Here is a 21,402-nt window from a genome sequence, read left to right on the forward strand (position 1 = left end):
TGTAGTTTACTGTATATAGATTGGGATCCGTCCAACTTTGATCTAGATCTGGCCCTCTTAACATATATAATTATAGAATATAAAAGATAAAAGAGAAAGGGACAACCCGGGTGAGAAAATGAAAAAGACAAAATCATTACATGCCACAAATTCAGAAAAAGTTGTGCAATAAATTGATGGGTAATTTGTGGTGCGTGTGTGTGTATCCAAGCCACAGCAAATCAAAGGCTATTTAATGGATATATATATATCGAGCTTAGCTTAGCATAAGAATATTATTATTATTATTTCTCGTACTACATACTCACCAATACAAATATATATAGGATTTTATTCTCAATAATTGATATAAACGCCTGCTTCAGTATTTGATGTAACCAACAGAAGTGTTGACATCTTTGATGAGGGTGGCGAGAAGAGGGGCGAGCAGACACTTTCTGGTCTTCTCCTTGTAGAAGTAACCCAGACACTTGCAGTCCCTGTCGCATCTCTCCTTGCATTTCCCGACAGCCATCGGCCCTTCTCCCTCGTCCACGTACGGCCCGAGAAAATGCTCCACCCCCACGATCTTATAGTAATTTACCTTTCTGCCCTTGCTCCCGCAGAACTGCGTGGCTTTCGGGGCCTTGCAGTCCTCGCTCCACCCGAGCAGGCCCCTGCTTGTCGGGCAAGCGACGCACATGCCGTTGTCGCAGTATCCGTAGTCGCCGCACAGAGAAGGGAGGCCGCATCGTCTGACGAAGTACGTCGAGAAGAACGAGAAGGTTTCTTCCCATTTAAGGTACCGGACGTTGTCGAAGTAAGTGTAGGCCTTTAGGGTTCCGTCCGAGCCGAGACGCAGGAACGACGTCGTGGCGTTGTAGTTGACTTTGTTGAGGTTGACGGTGCCGAAGCCGTTGCCGATTGGTCGGACTTGGAGTAACCTACGGCCGTGCTCGTTGGTCGGGGAAGGTGTCGGAGGGTGCGGGCCGGGCGTCAGGATGAGCTCGTACGCGACCGGGAGGGTTGAGTTGTCGTTTTCGGGCTGGACCTCGAAGGTCGCGGACCCGCGCCAGTCTCTGTTCGTCCATCCACCGTATACGAGAGGTGTTCCGGTCTTGTTGATGTACATTGTTAAACCTGTATTTAAAAATAATTTTTCGGATCGGGTTTTAATATATATTTTGAATTTAAATCGTGACAATTTTTGTTATTATTATTTTTCAGTAAACTTTTTAAATAGATAAGGTGTTTTTCTTTTAAAAATATCTGTAATACAATATAAATTTAAATCAAATAGAAAACAGAGTAACATATAAAACTCTAAATATACGATATTATTAACCAAAAAAACAAAGAGATTAATTAATTAGTATTTATTAGTTATAATACATTTGTTTGTTACCTGTACTGTCAAGGACCATGCTGTACGGACCGTCCGAGCCATCCAGATCGGACTTACGGCTAACGAGTTTGTTGACGCCGCCAACCTTCAAAGACTGACCAACGAGCAAAGTGTCGGTGGGGTGGTCGAAGCTCTGCCACACGAACTTACCGTTCTTGTCGTGGAGTACGAGGTTGCCCGTAGGCAACATTCGCATCCCGGTCACGCCCTTGTTGGCCGTATTGGTCTGCCACTTGACCCGACCGTCCGCCTCGGCCAATACCAGGTTCCCGTCTCGGCCGAGCGACAGCGTCGAGTTGTCTCCGACAGGGCTGTTCCGGTTGGCGTCCCATACCCACCGCATGAGCGACTCGTCGTTGGGGAGACCGGCTCGGATGGCGAACACGTAGGCGCTCGGGGTCGTGTTGTAGAAACACAACCGGAACGGTCGAGAAGAGAAGCTTTGGGTCGGGGTCTCGATCCAACGGTAGCTGGCGTCGTACTCGATGATGTATTCACCGAACTCGCCCTCGTTCACGAACGTGAATGTCTTGTCGGGAGGAACTTGTGCTAATGTAGCGGAGATCACTGCTGCTAGTGTTACGAATATGTGAAGTGGTGACATCTTTGTTCTGTTTTTTTTAGATTGTTGATGATGATGATGTAATAAGATGGTTTTTGAAGGAGGATGATATATGTGTGTGTGTATATATATGTTCGGATGTATAGACGTGTGATATTTCTTCTGCTGTCTTGTTTTGAAAAGTCAAATGCAACTTGCGGATTTCAATAAATGAGATCGGATCCAGAGGGGAACCAGGCGGATCAAAGTTGGATAAGATTTCATTTGACTGGTCGGGGTTTTCGAATATTCGTATATTATATACACTTTCGATTCTAAACATTTTTTTTTTTAAATTGAAGTAGGGGATGCATAGTTTGATTGATTTGGTGATGTAAAACTGAACCCAAATTGAAAGTATCTTAAAAAAAATAAAAATGATTTTTTAGACACAAAAGTTGATTCGATAAAAATCAAATCGATATAATTTTTTTTTATAAAATTTAGAATTTGAATAAAAAATAATGTAAACGAAAAAAAATCAAAATCAGAATACGCTACATGGGCTTATTTTTAGAAAAAATGAAAATGGAAAGGAGGGAGAGATGAATGGCGTGGGTCTGGTGGGACGAATGGTAGGCGGACTACGGACTTACGTGTTAGGTTTTGCATTTACTGCACGCGCTCGGTGGGGATATCCCGTTGGATATATATTCATATCAATTAATTTAAAAACAGAAAAGTGTATATACATATGTATCTATAATATAATAGTATTATATACATATAATACTATGGCCCGAATTTAGGTCATAGTATTATATGTATCTACGGCCCGAACGTTAGGCACGTCTAGTGGCCAGGTCCGGTGAAAGACGGTTAAGTGTAGGTGGTGGCCAGTTTGTCTCAATTTGTAAGGGTAGGTAATCATGAGATTTTGTATAAAAAAATGTATTTATTAAGAAAAATATAATAAATGAGTTGCGATAAATGGGCCGGGCCTATGATTAATAATGGACCAATTCACTAAACCTGTTTTTTTATGGGCTTGCGGGCTGTTTCTTTCTCCCACCGAACCTTCTGATTCATTCAGATACTTTTGAATAAACCGTCGTCTTCATTTGCTTCGCCGAGAAGGGAGGTTTTGCTTCGCCGATACCATTTTCACTCACAGAGAGAGGGAGATCCAGCGTTAGATGGCTCTAACGACGCGTCAGAGGCGTGCTCTGCCGTCCGATCTTCCGTCTCCGTCGACGAGGTCGTACACGAAGACTGACAAGCCTGGACGATCTGACGGCGGCGATGCGGCGGCGGACGATCGCGGATTGCGGTGGTTCTTGCCATTGATGGCTCTTGGGTATCTTCGTTACATGAGCGCAAGTTCGAACATCGTCCATGACTGCGACGAGGTGTTTAATTACTGGGAGCCTCTCCACTTTCTTCTCTACAAATCGGGGTTTCAGACATGGGAATACAGGTGCGGCGTCTATTCATGTTGTATAATGTGCGTCGTAATGGTTCTATTGGAGGAACGGAAATGGCGGTTCTATATGTCCATGTGGATGTCAATGATTGTTGCCACCAGGAGTAGCTTTTTTGAGTGAAGATTTGGGAAAAAGAGTGGAAAACGGAAACGTCTCTGATTTCGTTTTGCAATCATATAGTTGAGATGTGAAGTTGTGTCGATTTGAGTGGATATATAACTTTTGTCTTATGGATGTGACCTGTCCTTATCGAGCTTGTTTTGTGAGTGTAGCTGCTGAAGTAATGTTCTTTATCTGTATATCCTTCGAATCTGAATGTTCTTGTTTACGATCTTCTTACATATTTTGTATTTGATAGCTTTACTTCAGCTCACTTGAAATGTTACGACAGCTTTATCTCGCTTATCAATCGACTGTCCTGTGGTGCATTCTCACGTATAAAGATGTTAATATCCAGAAAGATGGTTATTGGGTGAATTTCGTGGAAATGTAAATAGAGTATCGATCCATTGTTTCGTGTTGTGCAGTTCCCAGTTTGCACTCCGATCATATTTATACCTTCTTTTCCACGAACTGGTGGGTCGACCTGCTTCTTGGTGGTTTGGTGACGAGAAGGTTAGCGTTTTCGCTCTTCCCGATTTATTTTCTAATTATCGTGTCTATACATTGGAGTTAACTGTATCGGTTTTGTGTGTATGATGTTCGCAGGTTAGAGTGTTCTATGCTGTGAGACTCTTTCTCGGTCTTGTTTCTGCTGTCTCAGACACTGTTCTGGTAGTTGCACTTTCCAGAAAGTATGGGAAACGTCTTGCTACATATGCACTTGCAATGCTCTGCCTTACCAGTGGGTGCTTCTTTGCTAGCACCAGTAAGTGCTCTATCTAAAGTCTGATTTGTCTTGTTGTTTGATCCTTATGCATTTTCATGGGCATTTGGTATTGGATTTCCTGATCAATTCGTTCGTATCTTAGAAATATTAATTACTTTGACGTTTGCTTGCATTTTTGTGATTCCCTGCTTAAATGTGATATTCTCTTCTCATTTTTTTACTGAGTAATGTTGCCTTGGGATTGGCCAGGTTTCCTCCCTAGCTCATTTTCTATGTATGCCATGAGTCTTTCGTCGGGATTGTTTCTTCTCGAGAAACACGCTATGGCTGTTGCAGTTGCAGCCGTTGGGGTTATTCTGGGCTGGCCATTTTCCATCCTTGCCTTTTTGCCGATCACGATTTATGCTTTGGTTAAAAGATTCAAGCAAACATTTATCTCTGGCGCTGTCACCTCTGCTTTTCTCCTCGTAAGTCAGCATCAAGCTTAGTTTCATATGTTTGTGAAAATTGCGGTAATTGTTGTATTGAGTTTACTTTCAATTGGATGCATACTTTTGATACTTTTCTAATACTTGGACTCATTTTCCAGGGACTCTCAGTACTTGTGGATTTCTATTATTACAAAAGACGGACATCTTCTGTTATGAATCTGTTAATATACAATGTCTTGGGAGGTGGAGAGAGCCATCTCTATGGTACTGAAGGGCCGTCATTTTATCTGAGAAACGGGTTTAACAACTTTAATTTTTGCTTTGTTCTGGCCATATTGTTTGTTGGTATGTATCCCGTTATCAGGAGAAAGTATAACTGGGATCTTCTTGTCGTGATATCACCTATGTATATTTGGCTGGCATTCATGTCTCTTCAGCCACACAAAGAAGAAAGGTAATCTTCAATATCTCACAACTCGAATTCCTTGCATTTTAGTTTCCGTAATATGGTTTTAACTTTGAATATATTGCTTCAGGTTCCTTTATCCGGTATACCCTCTTATATGTGTCTCTGCTTCTGCTGTTATCGAGAACATTCCAGAACTATTCCGAGACAAGTATAGCCGGCAGGATAGTCTCCTTGTTACAGTGAGTGTGTTTTTCAGTTAACACCCTTTGCGTTTGGTAGTTCCCGAGAATAGTTGTTGATTGAAGTTTCTTGTATTTTCGGTTAAAAATGCAGATAGCTAAATACCTCCGGCCTGTGGTTCTGGGCCTTATATTATGTGTTTCACATGCTCGTACCTTCTCTCTGATTAATGGCTACTCCGCTCCATTGGAGATTTACAAGCTACTCGAGCACCACGACGATGTAGAACCAGGTATATGTATGTGCATATATTTTCAACCGGAATATCAGATCCTTAAGATTTAAGCATGTCGAAATATATCTCGCCGATGTCATTTGTCGGTTACCTCGTTAAATTCCTCTGAGTCGGTAAACAAGCTACATTGAAGTTTTCGGTATGGGCAGCCAACTCAATAACACTAGAGGAGAAGAATTTTCTTTATCAAAGGTTTCTGAACATTGGATTATTATCATTGGCTTTGATTTTTCCGCAGGCTCTGTTCTGTGCGTGGGAAGTGAATGGCATCGGTACCCGTCATCGTTTTTTGTCCCGAGCTTCATCGGTGAAGTAAGATGGATCGATGATGGATTCCGGGGTCTTCTTCCGTTCCCGTTTAACGACACACTTGGTGGTACTGCTTCATCACCTCCATACTTCAACAACAAGAACCAGGCATCAGACGAGCAATACGTAAATCCACTCACCCTTTTCCTCCGAAACCACCATTCTGATCAAAATCTGAAATTTCGGATTCATTTCCGACTAACCCATCTCTTCCCTTCTCCGCCTCGTTTTCAGTTAAGGAACATCGAAGCGTGTACATTCCTCGTCGAGTTGCAGCTTAGCAGGCCTTACCCGTACCGTGGAAGCGACTTATCGACATGGGAGGTGAGAAAGATCGAACCTTTTCATACGTTTCCGAGTCACAGAGTATTGTTAATAACATTCATCTCGGGGTTTGGCCGTTTCAGCCGATAGCGGTGTTGCCGTATCTGGACAGGGAGCTGTCGCCGGCGACGTACAGGTCGTTTTTCATACCGTACAAGTGGCAGGAGAAAAATGTATTCGGCAAGTACTCTTTGCTTAGGAGAGTTCCCAAATAGTTTCCTAAACCCAACAAGAAAAACAAATTTCTTTAGTCGCAAGCCTTCTTCTTTTGCTCCTTCCTTTGTGAAACCAAGCTGTCTAACTAATCACAGTTTGACCATTTCCTCTTTTGCCATCGTGTTTGAATGTTTGATCGTTTATCGACCAAAAAATAGGATCATGATGGTAAATTAATTAGATATATTTTTTTTGAATTAAAAGTTGGAAAAATGGAAAATTTATTCTTAAAAATAAAGACTTTTTAAATTAAAAAATGTTAATGGAATACAGTAGAAAGGATTAAGGGGCGACGTTTTATTATCAATAATTAAAAGCCGAGGAAGGAATATAATTTTGATTTTTCAGAAAATAAAAGCATCGAGGAGCACGTCAGACCTCTTGACCAAGTGTCCTCCTTCATCGGCCTTCGTCTTTCGTATAACCTCTCTCTCAAAAACCCTAAACTCTGTGAGATCGTTTGGCACATAGTGCGCGACAATGGCGAACAGTAATCTGCCCAGAAGAATCATTAAGGTCCCCTTTTCTCATCTTCTTCTCTCCATTTCTTCGCCAATCTATCCTGATGTTTTTGTTTGATCTTCATCTTCGAATTTTGTACTTGTGGTCTGACCTTTTTGTTGTCTTGGCGATCTGGTAGGAAACTCAGCGTCTGCTAAGTGAACCGGGTAAATTCTTCGATTCGCTCTAGCTCTTTGAGTTCTATCATTGATTATTCTGGCCGGAAATGGGAATTTGATTGATGGATTTCGGGTTTATGTCCGAAATTCGTTGTTAGTAATGATTTAGATAAAAGGCGATTTTGATGGAGGTTCTTGTAATGGATCCTTTCAGCTCCTGGGATCAGCGCTTCTCCATCTGAGGACAATATGCGGTACTTCAATGTCATGATTCTCGGCCCTTCACAATCTCCTTATGAAGGTAATTATTTATCTTTGAGAATGCTCGTTGTCGATTTGCTTATTTCCTCTGTTGAAATTCCTGGGGAGTATTGCCAAGCTTTTTGATTGCCAATGAACTGGGTTGATCATTGTTAGCTATTCAATTTCAAAGACAAAAGGTTGGTGGATATATTGATATATGATGATGAAAGAAAGTGATAAATGTCAGCTTATGCAACTAAATGAAATCTCAAGTTTTTTGATATTTTTGGTTCTGTCTTTCAAAAATTTGCTGTGTAAGAAATTTCCGTTGTGTGGTGTATGCTCTCTAGGAGGAGTTTTCAAGTTGGAGCTTTTTTTGCCTGAAGAATATCCTATGGCAGCTCCCAAGGTAAGTCATTTACTTGTTTGTGAGTTTTCCTTGCCCTTTTTATTCTTCCACATTTCTGAAGTTTTAACCGTGTTCTTCGACGCACACACACACATATATATACATGGTAACTTGAACTTGGTCAATGTAATTGATATGTCATCCAACCGGAAGTGAAGGAATATGCTAGAATGTTGTTGAAAGCTTTTAATGTGATAGTGTCAAATGATTGCTGAGAGTACTAGTTTATGTAATATTGTTGAAATTACCCTCTTTTTTTTGTTATAGCGGCCAATGTTTATGTTTGTCTGTTCCTTGACATGTAATTGTCTCCAGTATTCTTTCTCATCTCACGAGTTCTAGTATCCGATATGATATAGGTGGTTTACTTACGACTTGCTCTGTTTCAGGTTCGGTTTCTCACCAAGATATACCATCCTAACATTGACAAGGTATGTTTTCGAGTTCTTCTTATGAAATTTACCTTGCAAACAAACAGCAAACAAATCTGCCTGTCTTTACGAACTCTGTTTATTTTGCACAGCTTGGAAGGATTTGCCTTGATATTCTGAAAGATAAGTGGAGTCCTGCACTGCAAATAAGAACAGTGCTGCTAAGGTATAATTCCACTGATTCTCACCAGCTATATCAAGTTTCAATTTTTGTTGTTGCTGTTGTTGTTGTTGTTGAAAATATCTTCCCTACTAGGGTGATTTGAGTATGAACGTTATGATCATGGCTGATGCTGTAGTTTTTTTTCTTCTGTGTGTGTGTGTGTGTCATGAAGCATTCAAGCTCTTCTAAGTGCGCCAAACCCGGACGATCCGCTGTCTGAAAACATCGCTAAGCATTGGAAGACGGACGAGGCGGAAGCCGTGGAAACAGCGAAGAAATGGACCCGCCTATACGCAAGCGCAGCGTGACCGGGTGAAAGAGAAACCCTAAAAAATAAATCACACCAACAAGTGAATCCGATTCATAAAGGAATCTAATTTCCGGGCTCTCTCCTCTTCCCTTTCAGACAGTAGTAGTATCACTGACACTGAGTGTGCGTTGCTACTAAGGGGGTTGAGGCTGAAGACTCGTCTTTTTATCAGTGTTTGTTATTTTGCAATCACTCTCTCTTGAGGTGCTTGATTCGAAGGGGAGGCCCTTTCTTTTTTTTTGGGTCAAAAATCACTGTGGATACTCGCTTCACAAGAGAAGGCGGCCTTTCCAAAACTTGCTGTCTATGAGTGCGTACCGAGTTGAAGTTTGAGAAAATGTGAAGGGATTCACGGGCCGGACCGGACCGGGCCGGATCCGTTTTACACCCTGCCTTGCCCCATCGGTTCTGGAATCTTAAGATCTGAATTGTTCGATTCGAGTTTCTCCAAAGAGTTGGGTAACTGACACGTGTTCAGGATTACAAATCACAAATCATGTTCCCATCACTCGGCATGATCTCCCCACCTCTCTCCAAACTGGAAATCACGGCCCAATATGATGTGAGTATTGGGCCTACATTCAAGCCCATGATATTATCTTGAATTCCGTAAAGACCCTTACCTCAGACGGGTAATTACTATCCTGCCCCTCCCTCTCTGCGTCAGCTCTTCGGCGAAGCACCAGATTCGCACCCCAAATCCCTCCCTAAAACCTCGACGCAGAGAGATAGAGAGCGACCGAAGAGATGTGGAGGTTCGCCGTCAGAGTCGCCGTCGGGAGCTTCAGATCTCACCGGCGTTCATGGTTCGGAATCGATATCTCCGGTCATTTCCCGGCTGAGTCCTCAGTATCCGTCGGACGAGCTCTAGTCCCGACCTTGGACCATATTCACCGATGCTTTTCCTCGTCGAAGTCGACCAAAGCGAACGTTAGCAAGGCGAAGAAGGCTGATGGCAAGAAATCCAAATCCAAAGGTGGCAATCCCGGTTCCGCCGGAGCCGACGTAGGCGAGGTCGGGTCCGCCGGAGCCGACGAATTCGAGGCTGCTCGCGCGCGGAGACTGGCCGAGGACGAGAAGAATCCGTCTCTCGACGTGGGTCCCAATGGACGGCCTCTCTTCACATCGACAGCTACCCTTTCGCAGCTCTCGCAGAAAGATGCCTGCTCCTACTTCAAATTCAAGTATCTCACTCTGTTTTACTTAACTTTGGCTGGATCGCCGCCGGAGCCGACGAATTCGAGGCTGCTCGCGCGCGGAGACTGGCCGAGGACGAGAAGAATCCGTCTCTCGACGTGGGTCCCAATGGACGGCCTCTCTTCACATCGACAGCTACCCTTTCGCAGCTCTCGCAGAAAGATGCCTGCTCCTACTTCAAATTCAAGTATCTCACTCTGTTTTACTTAACTTTGGCTGGATCGATTGCGTGTGTGCGTGATTGTGTCCGTTGTGGTTATGTTATTGTGGTACTGATATATTTTGACACGTGGGGATGATAGTGAGGCGGCGCTGAGAGGAGTTTTGCCGGAGGGATTGCCTTCAGGAATGGAAGAGGAGTTCAAGGAGTCAATGAGGCCTGCATTGCTTGTGAGAAAAGGTTTCTTGGCTCTGCGAGACAATTTCAGACGCATTGTAGATCCTCCCATGTGGCCAAGTGACAGTAAAGGTGTGTTCTTTGTTGATACTCTGTTTCATTTCTGGCTCAAGTTAGGTTCTTTGTTGCTTTGTGAACGATTTTGAAGAATAAAGATGGAAACACTTTGATCAAAGGTGTTTGTATTTTCCTTGATGTGCATATGATTCGATTTTTCGTGCAGAATTTGGATAGTGCAATGTTTAGCTGTGGCTGCATTTTGAATTTTTTAGTAGGATAATTTATTGGTTTTATCCTACCTGTTTTCCTCCTTATTCTGAAACTCAGTCGCGTTATTTCCCTCTTTTCCGAGGGATTGTAATGCAAGTAGTTTTATGAATCAACTTTATTTTTTTCTCCCAAGGTTCAAACGTCAGGAAACAAATTGTCTTGGATGGCCCCGTTAAGTGTGGAAAGAGTATTGCTCTTGCGATGCTTGTTCATTGGGCACGTGATGAGGGCTGGCTAGTTTTGTATGCACCAAAAGGCCGTGATTGGACTCATGGTGGTTACTTCTATAAGAATCCACAAACGGGTCTTTGGGATACACCTTTACAAGCTGAGAATGTTCTCAAGGCAAGGTTTTCCTGCTTTCCCCTTTAAATCCACAATTGCTAATTGTTAGTTAAGAGCATTTTTAATAGATGTGCTTCCTGTAGGATTTTATTAAGTTCAATGAATCCCGCTTACGAGAACTTCCATGCCAAATATTTGACCCCATTCCCCTTGGAGAGGGTTCGGGTGTTGGATATATGAAAGGAGCAGACACTATGTTAATTCCCGAAGAGTCAACACTGTTTGACCTTGTGCAAATGGGGGTTCAGAGCAATCACGCAGCTGTTGGTGTGGTGGTTCGACTGAGGAAAGAGCTCTCACTTGTTAAAGATGTACCTGTGCTGATTGCAATTGATCAAGTTAGTTCTTCTACTTACCCTTCATGATATAAGGATTCTGACTTTCGGCTCCTTCCCTTAGTAGTTGTTTGTGTTGCATGAATGCTTCTGCTACTCATTTTCTCACTCTTGTGTTCAGTATAACAACTGGTTCACATTCAGTGAGTACGAGGAGCCTGTAACACCTCGTTCATGTCGACCTATACACGCCAGAGAACTTACAATGGTCAGTACTCTTTAGACGTTTGATCCTGCTCATATGGCATCATCCCCTTGGCTTTCTGATTTGGGTTTTACCCCTTCTTCTCAGGTAAACGCTTTCAGGAGTATGATGCATGATGACATGATGGTGGGTGCTTTCTCTCATTCAACGGCAGTAGGAAAACTTCGTAAAGACTTGCCAGATGTACCACTTGGTGCCCGTCTAGATCTCCGTAGATACAGTTTGGAAGAAGCAGAAGCAATTTGCCATTACTACCTTCGGTATGTACCTAAACCATTCTCAAGCTTAATCCAAAATCCAAAGCCACTATTTGATTGCTTTTGAACTGTACTCGATGATGCAGGCAAAGACTAGTTCAGCGTGAAGCATTCTCCGAGGAAAACTGGAAGAAGATATACTATGTGTCGAATGGAAATGGAGCAGAGATGCGGTGGCTGTTCCCCTTCATGCGGTGATGGCACAATTCCGGAAAGAGGCAAACATATTAGTGATTTGAATGGAGAGTTAGTACACAGCCTTTTTGGTGTGTCTTCCAATTTAGTCATCCAACAAGAAGAGAGTGAATAGAGATTTATTTACTCTTTGCTGAAGTTTTTATTTTCAATACGCCCTTTGCTTTCAAAGAGGATTTTTGTTGGCACCATGTAGCGTCAGTGTACGTTTTGACTGTAAAAGACAGGTTTGGATGAAATTGAAATAAGTCTCCGGCCACGTTGTGTTTCTTGGGGGCAAAAGAATGATAAATAGCAAATGATTAAATAAATATCAAATAACTATGTGGAAAATAAGGGAGAACAAGAGAAGAGAAAGTAATAATAACAATGTAAGCAAAAAAAAAAATGAACAAAGCATAACGAATATGTTTGTTTTCCCCCCAAACGAACACGAAGAGTGGTGGGTGTGTTTCGTTTCACCAGAAGGTTTTAGGAAAAGGAGAAACACAGATGAACACCCTTAGAGAAGACGCAAAGGTTCCTGTCCAGAATTTAAAAAAAGTAAAAGAAGAATGCCTCTGAAGAGCTATACAAACCAAAAGGCAAAAAGACAAAGACGAAGGCGAGACAAGAAATCATTCATCTTAGAGAAACATCATCCATCATCCTAACCGTAATAACTTGAAAAATTAAAAACACTACAAAAAAGAAAAAAAAAACACCACCATATCAACCAGGACGAATCGGTAGAGCAAAGCGAAACCCCCACATCAAGGAACTTTCCCCAGATTCATGAAAAATGTAATGAAACCTGAGTGAAGAGTGTGATGATTTCACCTGCGACCAAGAGGGAAGAGAGAGAGAGAGAGAATGGGGATTACTACTACACAGGTATGGCATCGACGTTAGATGAGTCTTCACATCTCAACACAACGCCGTCGAGGCTGGCGGGGAATGTGCCCCTCCTCCATTGCCACCCGGCTGCCAGTGGCTCTGCCGGTGGCACTATCATTAGCACGTTATCGTTTCTCTGCACCACCCCCATTACACTCACCGTGCTTCCTTCTTTTATATACCTGAAAAAGAATTTCCCGACATTGTTTTTATATCCCTCACAACATTAGGAGTTACTCTGCGAATCATTGCAGTAGTGCTTATCGCCCCATCACACCTCAGAGAGCTACTCCTTTCAAGACAGTTTAATACTTGAATCGAAAAGTGCTCAGACCAAAAATATATTATCGTTTCGAGTACCCCCCAGCCCATCGATGTTCTTAAGTGTTGCAGGTAAGGGCTTGGCCAAGGAATGTATCCAACGTTACCCAATTGAATTTAGTGTGTATCGCCTATATATTCTCTTATATTTTCTAAACTATTTGAAGTGTATTCATCAATAGGAGAGATTCTTTACCCTTCTTTAAGCCGCATTATCCGATCATCGCTAGACAGATTCTTCTGGCCCAACCACCTCACAAAGTCGGGGGATGTTTGTTCGCTTCCAGGTTCGAAGTCGATGACAACAGAATCATCAACAAGAGGAGTAACTTTGGCACCATTCCCAGTTTTGACCAACGCTCTGAGTCCAGATTGGAAATCAGAGATGTAGAAATCTACCACATGTCTCTGCATAGAGTAGGAGAACACATGTACATGTTTTGAGGCGTTCACATATGAAGTTTTGCCTTGTGATAGCTCAAGGTAGGAATGGCATCTTCTACGAAATGAAATATTCAAGATAATCACTTGATCTCCATTTCTCTCTCTTCCTTGGGAAGCGTTAAAATCAGCTAGAATATTTGAAAAAACACGAAAGATATTTGGGCCACTAACCTCAGCTGATCTCAATCCCCAAGTGAATCGGCGATGGGAGGAATTAGCCGGTTTTGAACCCCATCCACGGTACTCAAACAGACAGGTGGAAGTGTACACACATCTGGGAACTCTGTGGAAGGATGACTCAAGCGGCACATTACCACAGGTGACCACCTTCATCAATAAAAACAGAAGTAAGGTTATAACCAGAGTAAGTATGGCTAACAGATTCTAAATGCATCCTGACAACTCAATGGAATTGATCAGTTTATCCTTCCATAATATGTCATGCGAGCCAATTTTTGTTTCGCAAGCTCAGTAGTACTTTAAAAGGTATGCACTTTTCCCAAAATGCATAAAGAACTATAGCATGCTTTCAGTGACATATCTGATCCTAAACCGCATTCCCGTGAAACCAAAAGAAGTCACGAATGACCACTCCAGTGACCTGAATACATTTTATCTTGCATCACTGTCACAACAAGGAAAACTCGCAAGCAGTGCTTGGATACTTACCCCGGTGACCTTCACGTATTGACCATTTTTAGCAGTTCTAAGATCAGCATCGGGATATCGAGCAATGAAATCTGTGATACCACGTCTCCCCCAACAAATATTCCAAATGAACAGTGCAGCGACTACTGTGAACAGGACAGCGACAACGATGAGGAGAATTGGATTGTGGACTGCTCCAAGAATAAAACCGCCAGCAAGGAAACCCATCACAAATATAAGAACCACCAACCACAGCACGGGCTTCGGGAAACTCTTCATACAAGAAAAATCATCTTCTGGGCCAAGGGTCGTTACCGCCTGATTGTGGACAACAGAAGACATATGTATCTTCATTGAACCAGACGAATCTAAAGGACCAGATACCTTCCTAGGCGCCCCAGAGGAATTCAGCGGACCAGATGTAATGGGCCCAGATGTTATAAGACCTGTGGCTGGAAGTACAGGTATAGGACCAGAATTTTGTCGTGTGGCACCACCAGATTGAGGGCCAGATGATTTCTTTAAAGGCTCTCCATGTTTAGATAAAGGCCCAGAGTTTGTTTTCTTCATTGAAGCAGACCCAGCAGAACCTAACGAGCCAGACATACGACCGGTGGCATTAGGCACATTGGAACCTGACTGTGTAGCCGCTGCAAATGAGCCAGTCCTTGAGGGAGCACCAGGTATGGGGCCAGACTTCCTTGATTTAGTTCCATCTGTGTGAATATCAAACATCTTCCCCAGTTCTCCTGATTTCTTGATGTCACCACCCGTGTAGGGCATGGCTACTGAGCTCATTGTTGGAGTCCTTTCTTTGGGCTGTTCTGGCCGACCAGAAACAAACAGCCCATTGCTGAGCTGGTGAGATGGATATCTTGAACCCATTTGGTTTCCTCAAGAAAACCCAGAATAAGGCACTAGACGACCACCGAAAGCAATATGCTGAAACCTAAGGATTTCAAAGTCCTGCAGGAACAAACAGGAAGAAATCAGAGAAACACCAAGAAAGGTTTGTGTATGCGGAAGCAAAAGCTAACGACCTGTGTTAAGTTAATAAATAAAACACACGCCACACGGTCAAGTCGGAAAATTGTAGAAATAGAAGGGAAATACAAGAACCGAATAAGTTTCTCAAATGGATATGGAATTAACGACAAAGGATAATTAGCTGTCGCTTTGAGCCAAAAAAAATTACTCTTTTTCCGCACCACCACCTCAAACCAATAGATCCAACACCACTGAGTCTGCTGCATCAAACGGGCTACAACACCGTTTCAGATGAAATGCTGTCTTAAATTACATTAAGTTTCTCAAAAATCGATTCTTATGAATCGGAGGGACCAAAAGTAGAGAAATTTATCGAGAATCCATTGCGCCAGGACCAGAAAAAACCAAAAACCTAATGACCATTTCCAATAGCCAAGGATTATCGGTCTGCAAATCACTTGAAACCTAGGAACTACTTGCGAGGACCAGCAAGATCTCCAAAATTAGAAGCAAATTGAGTACATACTCAGACAAAATATGGAAAAAATCTCAAAATAGTAAAGCATGGAGAACTAATAGAGTAAAAATCGGAACCCAGATCGGGATTTCGAGCCAAAAACCAAAGCAACCCTAAAACCCAGAAGATATTATACCAGAAGGAAAACGGAAAACGACCTAAATCTCAAAATGGAACAAACGATCACTCGCTGACAATCTAAACAGGGGAATGGAAAGAGACGGCGGCGATTGGTACCTGAGAGTGAGTGAGAAAAACGCAAGGAGGCAGGAAATGGAGCCCTGTTTGGACGCCGAGAAAATTATCAGGGAAAGTAGTTGCATTTCGCGGAGTAATAGAACAAGACTAAGCTGAAGCAACAGTCGATAAGTTGAGATCCCATCTCCATAGCGCTCTCTCCGTCTCCGTGTGGATCTCGATCTCGATCGCTTTGAACCGCAACAACTGGTGAGTTGTCCCTCTCTCTCCTCTCCTCTTTTCTTTTCTCTCTCTCTCTCTCTAAAAGGGCTAAGATTTTTTTTTTAAAAAAAAATTATTGTCCACCAAACTGACGGAGAAAGGTGGAAGGACACTCTGTTAGTCTGTTTTACTGTCTCCGTCAAATTTTCTGAAGGCGAAAATTTTGGATTATATACATAAATTTCACTTCCTTGTATAATTGCATCAATAAACATTATTATTATTATTATTATTATTATTATTATTATTATTAATATTCATCACTGCTGTGCTGTGTATAAAGCGGACGTTTCTGTCGGATGTGGAAAATTGAGCTAAATAAGAAAACGTTTATTAATTGATTTTTTAGAATTATTTTTAAATTATATTTAATTTTAAATAATCGTATATTATTAAACTTACTTTTGTTCAAGTTTTGCAAGTTCAGGACACAAATTATAAGATGCGATTTAATTGACAAATATAGGACAAATTCGCTGTCTTTAAGCGATTATTTTAATTTTATTTTGAATTATTGTTTTCCGGTAATATATTTCATCAAACCGGAATAATTTATTTCTAGATTATCTGTTATGTCCTATATTTATTTGGCGATTAGATTTGTCGCTATCTGAATTCAATAATACTCAATTATATATATATATATATATACGGTAATATGAATATGTCTTTTGAGGCCTTACATAATTTTGGTTCGTCTTTGTTTTGCCATATTATATAAAAGGCTTTTCTTTTACGTCAAGTGAAATATACCTATAATGATTGGTCACATCAAATGCTCCCCAATTTATAACACCATTTATCAATTTCATCTAACACGTTTAAATATTTATTTTATAGAAAAGGAAAATATAAAATTACAATTTTCTGCATTTTACATAGTTATATTGAGTCATTAAAATTTATAATGTGTTATATAATTTAAAATTTTCAACAGTTATAACTAATTGTTTCAAATGTATATCATAATTCCCGAAAATTATACAAATATATTATTATATTTTTGCATGTTATAAACATAAACTACATAACACCATTATGCGTAGTCTCGAATTTCAATTTAATTTATTAAAATTATCAAATAAAACTTATTGTGTTTAATTTCAATTCTATTATATATATGTATATTAAAATTTTCTAAAACAAAATATATTGTCATAATTATTCATAGGCAATTGGTACAAACGAACCATAATATTGAAATGTCTAAACGGACAGATAAAAGCAAAACTAACACAAGCATTTGCCTATTTGTTATATGGATATTAACCCATTTCATTGTCCAAAGCTACATATAAACATCAAAGTTAGTTGGTTTGGATTAATTATTTTACAATTTTGAATATTTTAAATATTTTTTTTAATCATTTCTATTACAATCATGTTATATTTGTTTAAAACAAGTGTGAGCCTCATGCACTATATCATAACCAAAGCAATTCGATCCGGTATGCATAATTGCAGAAACAACCCGGGATTTTAGTGTGATTGCATAATTTGACCGAACCAAACCGGTTTATTTAAAACACCTGCTTTAGTTTAGAAATGATATGGAAGTTAGCAACAGTACACGTGTGCACGTTCGGATGCTACGCAAGCCCGCCTCCCCACGACTGTCTTTTGTCGTTTTCTGGCCCCCACACGTCAGACACGTGTCATGTCCCCACCTGCCCCTCTCCGCCGGCAAAAACCTCACTGATCTTATTCTTACACGGAAACACAGAACAGAGAGAGAGAGAGAGAGAGAGAGAGAGAGAGAACATTCGAAAGAGCGAAAATCGAGTAAATTCTTGTCGTTTTCATCTCCATCGATCTACTGAATCATGTCTCGAGATCTTCTTCTCCGTGTTTTGGTCGGAGAAACTGGTTTCTGGTCAGAACGGTAATGGGGAAACCACTTGTACCGGTTTGCATGATTTTGTCTGTTGCCAATGGAGTTGCAGAGCTTATTCATTGGATCTGCATGTAACTCACGTCATGACACCAAGTAACAGACTGTAAATCTTTCTCGTTGAAAGTTGAAACCCACATGGCAAAGTGAAGCATACGGGTGCTTGTAATTAAGCATCAGTATCTGTAATGACAGAAAAACAGAGGGTTTGGTTCTTTGTAAATCTTTTTGGTTTACTCCACAAAAAGATTGAAGATTCACGGAGTAAGAACTAAACGGAAGAACATAGGAAGAAAGGATCAGTTGAAGGATATATTCTCAAGAGAAGCGTTTACTTTGGAGCAAACTGCTCATTAAGACTCAATTACGACCCGGACGAGGAAGGAACTAACTCCCTTAGGACATCAATGATGAAAGTCCATGCATTTCATAGCGAAAAACCACAGTAAACATGGATTTGATCAATTCAATATGATACAACAAAATGCAAGAGAACATAAAACTTCCCATTCCCACCCAAATCGTGTCAGCTTCTGACAAATAAACACCAATACAACACAAGTCAATTCACAAAAGCCCGTATCTATCTATCTATCTATCTATCTATCTATGCAGAGAAGGAAAGCAAGTAGAATCGAGTGTGTGGGTTTTCTAAGTTGTACCTTTAGGAGTAAAAACTGGATGGACATGCCGTGGTAGCCCAGATAAGCCATTTCCGCTTCTGAGGCCATGTTAAAGAAAGCTGTGTTTCTGCCATGTCGCTTCTGAGGCCATCATGGTAAAGAAAGCTGAGTTTGTAAGTGTTTTTTTCTTAAACTCAACCGGCTGAAGCAGCCATATCCGACCAATCATCAACCCTACATGCATCCATTACCATATCATCCAATGCTGAAGGGTCACCATTCTTGGCTCTTACAATGCTAGAATCCACATTGACAAACCCAGGTTTAGAATTGCCTAAGCTTTTCATTGTACCCGAACTCCAGGTTTCGAAGAGCCAGCTGAATTCTAAGAACCCTTGGCGTGATCTAGACAATAGTTCATACACTCTGATCAAAGTATCTTGATTCATTTCCATCCCTTCCTTCACAAGTTCTCGTAATAATCGTTTGGCCTTCTTGGTGTCTTTTGCCTTGCATAAACCACAGATGATAGTCTCGTAGGTTCTTGCATTCGGAGAAACACCCGATTCTTTCATCCGACAAAACAAACAGTATGCTTCCTCGATCCTTCTTGACAAGACAAGTCCCCGGATGGCTACTGTGTAGGACACAACATCTATGGGGTATTTCTTCAAGATGCATTGTCTGAACAAGTGTTCTGCATGGTCATATTTCCTGAGCTTTATTAGCCCGTCGATGATAGCAGTGTGAACATGAGCATCGACAAGACGAGGGTAATTCTTCACCAATCCATTATATACATTAATGGCATAGGAAGCTCTTCCTTCTCCACAAAGAGCATACAACACTCCAACAAAGCTATAGCTATCCACAGTAACACCTGCTTCTGTCATGAGTTTGTATACCTTCACAGCAGAAGATGGATCCCTGGTCTTGTAAAAATAGTTTAAAAACGAGTTGCAGGCAACCAGATCTAATTCTATTGCAGTGCCATTACCAATCATTTCCAAGAGATCGAATCTTCGGGATAAACATGTCTTAGATACTATGGAAGAAAACGTATATCTATCCGGAACAAGTTCCTGTTCTGACAAACTGCCGAAAACGTCAAGAGCATCGTCATATCTTCCCATCTTTGTGAATAAATCTATCATGACATTACAAAGAACAATATCTGGAGCTAATCCTTTAGACTTCACAGTATTCAACATACGAACAGCATCACTAGTCATCCCACATTCCCAAAACCCCTTAACCAAAGTGGTATAGGTCACAATACTCGGGCAGCAACCAGTCTCGAGCATCTTATTGTACAACTTGGCTGCCTTCCGAGGTTGTCTTGAACGGAAAAAACCGTTAATCAACATACTCCAAACATTTGCAGAAACAGAAATCCCCAAATGAATCATCAAGCCCAAAACTTGAAAGCCTTCGGCGACATTTCCTGCTTTGCAGAATCCATTGAGGATATTTGCCAGAGTCACGGTATTAGGATAGAAACCTCTCCTCATCATCATCCTAATAACAACCTTAAGATTAACAAAATCACCCATCTTGCACAGATTATCCAATGCAATGTTAAAACTCAGGAAATTAGGGTTCGGGGTTTCCTTCAAAACTTCAATGGCTTTATCAACACAACCATGCTTGAAACATACATCCATGACCACATTATCAGCAAATGTATTGGGCACAAAACCAAAATCACGCATGCCTTCGTAAACATCGAAGACCTTATCATACATTCCTCCACGCCAAAAGATTCTCATCAACAGCAAGAAAACCTGAGGCTTTATGACACAACTGACGCTTTCCAATCCCCTTATTATTCCTCTAACGCCTTCGAATCGAACACTTAGTTTCTCAACAACACCGACCATGTAATCGATTGCTCGAGCATCGTGAAAGTAATTGTTTTGCTTGGCGCACCACATGAAGAAATTCAGGGCAAGCAAATCAGAAGGACAGTTTCTTAGCACAGAATTCACCGTATCATGCTTGAGTGGCTTTACAGAAACTCCCTGAAATCCACCGTCTTGGTTAGCATTTTCCCGAGAAAATTCGAGGGTTTCACTAACCTTCGGTGAACTGTGATAACAGGAGAGAAAACCCAGTGCCTTGAGGGTTTTTCCGCCGTGTCTTATGTGCCGCGTGGTCAGATTGGATCTCCATAGCATTTTACCCGCGCATAAAGAACGATGGTACGGAACTACTCGAAGGCGGAGAAGAGACTTAAACCATGAGGCGAATTTCCCAGGAAAGTGAGTATTTTCCGGGAAACCGAGGTTTGTTCGAGGGGAGAATCTAGAATACAGGACGAGAGAGAGGAGAGAAGGGTTTTGGCCAAAGTCTCGTCCCAGTGACAGGAGAAGAAAATATGTTTGTATTTCGGTTTACTTCCGGTTTTTCCTCTGGTTTGGTTATTTCTTTGGAAAGCATTTTACTTTTTCCAAGTAAATTTATTATTTAACGCATTCATCCGACCCAGCATTGCTTATAGATCAATTTATAAATTCTTGAAATCCGGTATTACGTATCTATTATTATACATAAACCGAAAATCGAACCAAAATGCTAAATGATTATAACATGAAAATAAATTAGATTATTTTTTTTATACATCTAAACCGTCGAAATATAAACTCAAATAAGTTGGTGAAAAATAAAAAAGAAGTTAAACTTTGCATCAAAATGGCTGCTTAGAAATTTAAATTAATTTATTTGAATTCATATTATTTTAATTGTGCAGTAAACCCAAATGATTTGGATCGTAACGACCGACTGAACGGGCTTTCTTCATGGGCTCGGTGACAGTCGAGATAATATGCTGGCCCATGATAACGCGCCACGTGGCGTC

The 21,402-nt window shown here is 41.2% G+C and overlaps 6 protein-coding genes across 8 annotated transcripts; 3 read left to right on the top strand and 3 right to left on the bottom strand.

Moving 5' to 3' along the window:
- Positions 1–261: 261 nt before the first annotated feature.
- Positions 262–2,052, bottom strand: LOC104812322 (epidermis-specific secreted glycoprotein EP1-like). Its single transcript, XM_010539429.2, has 2 exons — positions 1,385–2,052; positions 262–1,119 (listed from the first exon to the last, which is right to left on the bottom strand). The coding sequence occupies exons 1-2, from the start codon at positions 1,986–1,988 to the stop codon at positions 362–364; spliced, it is 1,362 nt and encodes a 453-aa protein (XP_010537731.1). The 5' UTR covers positions 1,989–2,052; the 3' UTR covers positions 262–361.
- Positions 2,053–3,037: 985 nt separating this feature from the next.
- Positions 3,038–6,543, top strand: LOC104812323 (dol-P-Man:Man(6)GlcNAc(2)-PP-Dol alpha-1,2-mannosyltransferase). Its single transcript, XM_010539430.2, has 10 exons — positions 3,038–3,402; positions 3,937–4,024; positions 4,118–4,277; positions 4,488–4,705; positions 4,828–5,123; positions 5,206–5,317; positions 5,412–5,550; positions 5,792–5,988; positions 6,097–6,186; positions 6,270–6,543. Exons 1-10 carry the CDS (start codon positions 3,122–3,124, stop codon positions 6,399–6,401), a joined length of 1,713 nt encoding a protein of 570 aa, XP_010537732.1. The 5' UTR covers positions 3,038–3,121; the 3' UTR covers positions 6,402–6,543.
- Positions 6,544–6,728: 185 nt separating this feature from the next.
- Positions 6,729–8,895, top strand: LOC104812324 (ubiquitin-conjugating enzyme E2 35-like). The gene is made up of 7 exons (XM_010539431.2): positions 6,729–6,918; positions 7,043–7,070; positions 7,237–7,323; positions 7,616–7,674; positions 8,064–8,105; positions 8,198–8,271; positions 8,441–8,895. Exons 1-7 carry the CDS (start codon positions 6,883–6,885, stop codon positions 8,574–8,576), a joined length of 462 nt encoding a protein of 153 aa, XP_010537733.1. The 5' UTR covers positions 6,729–6,882; the 3' UTR covers positions 8,577–8,895.
- Positions 8,896–9,233: 338 nt separating this feature from the next.
- Positions 9,234–12,047, top strand: LOC104812325 (28S ribosomal protein S29, mitochondrial). 2 transcript variants are annotated; one of them, XM_010539432.2, is made up of 8 exons: positions 9,234–9,649; positions 9,850–9,962; positions 10,078–10,244; positions 10,576–10,787; positions 10,871–11,125; positions 11,244–11,330; positions 11,415–11,587; positions 11,671–12,047. In XM_010539432.2, exons 1-8 carry the CDS (start codon positions 9,326–9,328, stop codon positions 11,780–11,782), a joined length of 1,443 nt encoding a protein of 480 aa, XP_010537734.1. In that variant the 5' UTR covers positions 9,234–9,325; the 3' UTR covers positions 11,783–12,047. The 2 variants fall into 2 exon arrangements, with proteins under 2 accessions (XP_010537734.1, XP_010537735.1); XM_010539433.2 differs by lacking the exon at positions 9,850–9,962 and having other exon boundaries at positions 9,234–9,762.
- Positions 12,048–12,137: 90 nt separating this feature from the next.
- LOC104812326 (uncharacterized membrane protein At1g16860) lies at positions 12,138–16,062 on the bottom strand. The gene is made up of 5 exons (XM_010539434.2): positions 15,810–16,062; positions 14,090–15,034; positions 13,592–13,747; positions 13,173–13,384; positions 12,138–12,837 (listed from the first exon to the last, which is right to left on the bottom strand). The coding sequence occupies exons 2-5, from the start codon at positions 14,951–14,953 to the stop codon at positions 12,645–12,647; spliced, it is 1,425 nt and encodes a 474-aa protein (XP_010537736.1). The 5' UTR covers positions 14,954–15,034; positions 15,810–16,062; the 3' UTR covers positions 12,138–12,644.
- Positions 16,063–17,527: 1,465 nt separating this feature from the next.
- LOC104812327 (putative pentatricopeptide repeat-containing protein At1g16830) lies at positions 17,528–20,931 on the bottom strand. Of its 2 annotated transcripts, none has more exons than XM_010539436.1 (2): positions 18,585–20,931; positions 17,528–17,990 (listed from the first exon to the last, which is right to left on the bottom strand). In XM_010539436.1, the coding sequence occupies exon 1, from the start codon at positions 20,720–20,722 to the stop codon at positions 18,740–18,742; it is 1,983 nt and encodes a 660-aa protein (XP_010537738.1). In that variant the 5' UTR covers positions 20,723–20,931; the 3' UTR covers positions 17,528–17,990; positions 18,585–18,739. The 2 variants fall into 2 exon arrangements, with proteins under 2 accessions (XP_010537738.1, XP_010537737.1); XM_010539435.1 differs by having other exon boundaries at positions 17,528–18,105.
- Positions 20,932–21,402: the final 471 nt, after the last annotated feature.

The sequence above is a fragment of the Tarenaya hassleriana genome, unplaced genomic scaffold (genome assembly GCF_000463585.1).
Source record: "Tarenaya hassleriana unplaced genomic scaffold, ASM46358v1 Cleome2, whole genome shotgun sequence".
Taxonomy (NCBI): Eukaryota; Viridiplantae; Streptophyta; class Magnoliopsida; order Brassicales; family Cleomaceae; genus Tarenaya; species Tarenaya hassleriana.